Raw genomic sequence first — 5,165 nt, 5'->3', positions numbered from 1 at the left:
ATCACTCCTAACATGAATGACCTAAATGCTCCCATTAAATGGCACAGGGCTGTAGATTGGATAAAAAGACAGGGCCCTGGATATCAACCTTTTGTCTGTACTGTCATTTGCAAATATCTTCTCCCATTCCGTGGGTTGCCTCTTTGTTTTTTTGACTGTTTCCTTTGCTGTGCAGAAGCTTTTGATCTTGATGAAGTCCCAAAAGTTTATTTTCGCTTTTGTTTCCTTTGCTGTTGGAGACATCTCTTGAAAGAAGTTGCTGTGGCTGATATCGAAGAGATTACTGCCTATGTTCTCCTCTAAGAGTCTGATGGATTCCTGTCTCACATTGAGGTCTTTTATCCATTTTGAGTTGATCTTTGTGTATGGTGTAAGACAATGGTCGAGCTTCATTCTTCTACATATAGCTGTCCAGTTTTCCCAGCACCATTTATTGAAGAGACTGTCTTTTTTCCACTGTATATTTTTCCTGTTTTGTCAAAGATTAATTGGCCATAGAGTTGAGGGTTCATATCTGGGCTCTCTACTCTGTTCCACTGGTCTATAATGAACTCCTCAAACTCAACACACACGAAACAGGCAAACATATCAAAAAATGGGGAGAAGATATGAACAGACACTTCTCCAATCAAGACATACAAATGGCTATCAGACACATGAAAAAATGTTCATCATCACTAGCCCTCAGGGAGATTCAAATGAAAACCACATTGAGATATCACCTTACACCAGTTAGAATGGCCAAAATTAACAAAACAGAAAACAACATGTGTTGGAGAGGATGTGGAGAAAGGGGAACCCTCTTGCACTGTTGGTGGGAATGCAAGTTGGTGCAGCCTCTTTGGAGAACAGTGTGGAGATTCCTCAAGAAATTAAAAATAGAATTTCCCTATGACCCTGCCATTGCACTCCTGGGTATTTACCCGAAAGATACAGATGTAATGAAAAGAAGGTCCATCTGTACCCCAGTGTTTATAGCAGCAATGGCCACGGTCGCCAAACTATGGAAAGAACCAAGATGCCCTTCAACGGATGAATGGATAAGGAAGATGTGGTCCATATACACTATGGAGTATTATGCCTCCATCCAAAAGAACGAATACCCAACTTTTGTAGCAACATGGACGGGACTGGAAGAGATTATGCTGAGTGAAATAAGTCAAGCAGAGAGAATCAATTATCATATGGTTTCACTTATTTGTGGAGCATAACAAGTAGCATGGAGGACAAGGGGTGTTAGAGAGGAGAAGGGAGTTGGGGTAAATTGGAAGGGGAGGTGAATCATGAGAGACTATGGACTCTGAAAAACAATCTGAGGGGTTTGAAGTGGCAGGGGGGTGGGAGGTTGGGGTACCAGGTGGTGGGTATTATAGAGGGCACGGATTGCATGGAACACTGGGTGTGGTGAAAAAATAATGAATACTGTTTTTCTGAAAATAAATAAATTAATTTAAAAAAAAGACTGGGCCCATCCATATGCTTTCTACAAGAGACTAATTTTAAACCTAAAGATACATGCAGACTGAAAGTGAAGGGATGGAGAACCATCTCTCATGCCAAGGGACTCCCAAAAGAAAGCTGGGGTAGCAATTCTCATATCAGGCAAATTAGTTGTTAAGCTAAAGACTGTAGTCAGAGATACAGAAGGACACTACATCATTTACCTCGGGTCTATATGACAAAAGAACTAACAATTGTAAATATCTATGCCACCAACATGGGAGCAGCCAACTACCTAAGCCAAGTGTTAATCAAAATAAAGAGACACATTGATAAGAGTGCATTAATTGTAAGGGACCTTAACACTCTCCACTCTCAGCAACAGACAGATTGTCTAATCAGAAAATCAACAAAGAAACAAGAGCTTTGAATGACATATTGGACCAGATGGACCTCATAGATATGTACAGAAAGCCCTGAAACAAAAGAATACACATTCTTCTTGAGTGCACACGGAACTTTCTTCAGAATAGGCCACATACTGGGTCACAAATCAGGTATCAACTGATACCAGAAGACTGAGATAATTCCTTGTATATTCTCAGACCACAATGCTTTGAAACTGGAAGTCAATCACAAGAAAAAGTTTGGAAGGAACTCAAACACTTGGAAGCTAAAGACCACCCTGCTCAAGAATGTTTGGGTCAACCAGGGAATCAAGGAACTTAAACAATTCATGGAAACCAATGAGAACAATAACACATTGGTCCAAAACCTATGGGATACTGCAAAGGTGGTCTTAAGGGGGAAAAAATAGCTATCCAAGCCTCAACTCAAAAAAAAAAAAAAAAAAAAAGCCTAGTAAAATCCCCAATACATAATTTCTCCTTCTACCTTAAATAGCTGGAAAATCAACAACAAATTAAGGCTAACCCACACACGAAAAGGGAAATAATTAATATTAGAGCAGAGATCAATGAATTAGAAACCAGAGATACAGTAAAACACATCAACAAAACTAGAAGTTGGTTCTTTGAAAGAATTAATAAGATCAATAAGCCACTGACCAGGATATCATTTTTTAAAATTACCTATGGTGGATTTCTTTTCTTATTTTGATGGAGTAAAATCTATTTTATTTTATTACATCTTGAATTAATTTCCTATTTCTACGATAACAAATTTAGCAGCATAAAACAAAACCCGTTTCTTATATAATAGTCTTATAGATCAGAAATCCATAATAGGCTCAAAAAATTCCTCTACTTGGGGTTTCTCAATAATAATATCAAGGTCTTTGCTAGCTGGGTTCTTATCTGGAGGATCTGGGGGGGGGAATTCCACTTGTATCATAAGTTGTAAGTATCATTCAGTTTCTTGGGGTTGTAGGGTTGTAGCTGAAGTCCCTGTTTTCCTGCTGGCTGCCACCTGGGATCATCTTATATTCTAGAGGCTGCATTAGCTAGTGTTCCATTCCACTTTCAAAATGAGCTTGCACTTTGTATTTCTCTGATATCACTTATTTTAACATTTTTGTGACTTCCTCTTCCAAATTTAAAGGCTCATTTGATTATTTAGGCTCCACTTATATAATTCAAATTAATCTCACAATTTTATAACTGCAAACTACTTTCTGCCATGTATCCTAACATAATCACAGGCATGGCACCAGAGAATAAAGGCCATGGGGGCTGAAATTATTCCAACCACACATCTACATTCTGACTTTCATTAGGAAAGACTTCCTACACTCATTACACAGAGGAAAATATGTCTCTTTTTTCTAGAAATTTTATTGTCTTGTTTCCTACATTTACGTGCCCAGCCCATCTGGAATTTATTCTTTTGTATGTTGTGAAAAGTGGATCTAATTTTATTCATTTTTTAAAATTTATTTTCAGTGTAACAGTATTCATTGTTTTTGCACCACACCCAGTGCTCTATGCAATCCATGCCCTCTCCAATACCCACCACCTGGTTCCCACAACCTCCCACCCCCTGCCCCTTCAAAACCCTCAGATTGTTTTTCAGAGTCCATAGTCTTATTTTAAAAGATTTTATTTATTTACTTGAGAAAGAGAGACAGAGAGCTGAGAGGGAGAGGGAGAAGCAGACCCACACTGAGCAGGGACTAGATGACTGCTCAGGGACAGATGACTTTTACTATTCTTTGCTGGGAAATGATGTTACAAATGAACCCTTCAATGATTTAATCAACCCAAACTTTGAGCCAGAGAGAGCATCTGTTCGAATACGTAGCAGCATAGAAATTCTTCGTGTTTACCTGGCTCTTCAGTCTAAACTACAGATCCATCTTTGCTGTGGAGACCAGTCACTTGGAAGTACAGAGGTACCCTTAACTGGACTCCTGAAAAAAGGGAGTACAGAAATCAACCAGCGCCCAGTCACAGTCAAGGGTGCTTTTATTCTTGACCCTCCAAACCGAGCCAAACAAAAGCTTGCGCCTATTCCTGTGGAGCTAGCCCCGACTGTCGGCGTGTCTGTGGCTCTGCAGAGAGAAGGCATAGACGCCCAGTCTTTAATTGAGTTAAAGACCCAGAATGAACATGAACTACAGAATTCAAAGAAGCAAGTTTTAACTCCTATAAAAGAGAAGACACTCACTGGGCCAAAGTCACCAAGTGTGTCCCCTGTTCCACCTCAAAACCCATCACCTCCCACAAAAGATGATGCAACAGGAATATCCCCCTTCCCGGGGATCTTGGCGCGTTTCCGCGCGATCGCATCCTCCACGGCCTTGAGCTGCTTCAGCAGCTCCTCGCGCCGCGACAGCGTGCTGGCCTTCCCGGACTTCATGCCGGCGGACGCGGAGCTGGCGGGGCCGGTATCAGAGGCTTTGCCGGGGACGCTTGTGACCTTACTGGAGCTCTTGGACTGGGGTGACAGCTGGCGCTTCCTGTCTGGTGGGGCCACGGGCACCTTAGAATTCTGGCCTCTCTGCCGCTCTGGCTTTGGGGAGCCAAGTCTCCCACCGGACTTCCGGTCCCGAGAACCTCGGTCTGGGGATAAGTTAGCCCGCTTGGCTGGAGGAGGACTTTGCCTGTCTTTGTCCAACGGTTCATAGCGCTTCCTGCTCCCTTTGTCGGCCGCCTTGTTCAACAGCGTCAGCTTGATCTCCTTATGGGCGACGAACGTGCCCTGCTGGGGCTGCCCGGGGGGCGCCTGCTGGGGGGCCGTGGGCTGCTGCGGTTTAGCGCCGGCAGAGGGCCTCGAGGACTTGGGCAGCTGTGCGGACGAGTCCCTTTTCCGCTTGTCCTCTTTGACCCCATCTTCTTTTTTAGACTTTCCTTTCTCCTTCTTGGTCTGGGCTGGGGTGGGGGACCGCGAACTTGCTGAGGACACAGGGCTGGCCAGGTCTGCGTACATGTCGTCCGAGTCCACGTTGTGCACCGAGCTACTACTCGACGTGGCGCTGGACACCGAGGAGACGCAACAGGTGATATTTGATTTGTATTTCCCTGATGCCGAGTGATATGGAGCACTTTTTCATGTGTCTGTTGGCCATCTGGATGTCTTCTTTGCAGAAATGTCTGTTCATGTCCTCTGCCCATTTCTTGATTGGATTATTTGTTCTTTGGGTGTTGAGTTTGCTAAGTTCTTTATAGATTCTGGACACTAGTCCTTTATCTGATATGTCATTTGCAAATATCTTCTCCCATTCTGTCAGTTGTCTTTTGATTTTGTTAACTGTTTCCTTTGCTGTG

General features: G+C 42.9%; 1 protein-coding gene across 1 annotated transcript; it reads right to left on the bottom strand.

Moving 5' to 3' along the window:
- Positions 1-4,101: 4,101 nt before the first annotated feature.
- LOC116582351 (zinc finger CCCH domain-containing protein 18-like) lies at positions 4,102-4,868 on the bottom strand. The gene has a single exon (XM_032329721.1). It carries the CDS (start codon positions 4,825-4,827, stop codon positions 4,102-4,104), a length of 726 nt encoding a protein of 241 aa, XP_032185612.1. The 5' UTR covers positions 4,828-4,868.
- Positions 4,869-5,165: the final 297 nt, after the last annotated feature.

The sequence above is a fragment of the Mustela erminea genome, chromosome X (genome assembly GCF_009829155.1).
Source record: "Mustela erminea isolate mMusErm1 chromosome X, mMusErm1.Pri, whole genome shotgun sequence".
NCBI classification, from domain to species: domain Eukaryota; kingdom Metazoa; phylum Chordata; class Mammalia; order Carnivora; family Mustelidae; genus Mustela; species Mustela erminea.
Note: the sequence above shows the minus strand (reverse complement) of the source record. Positions and strands in the feature narration are given on the sequence as shown.

Coding starts and splice junctions, on each gene's coding strand:
- LOC116582351 (XM_032329721.1), bottom strand. CDS start 4,827: ATGTACGCAGACCTGGCCAGCCCTGTGTCCTCAGCAAGTTCGCGGTCC.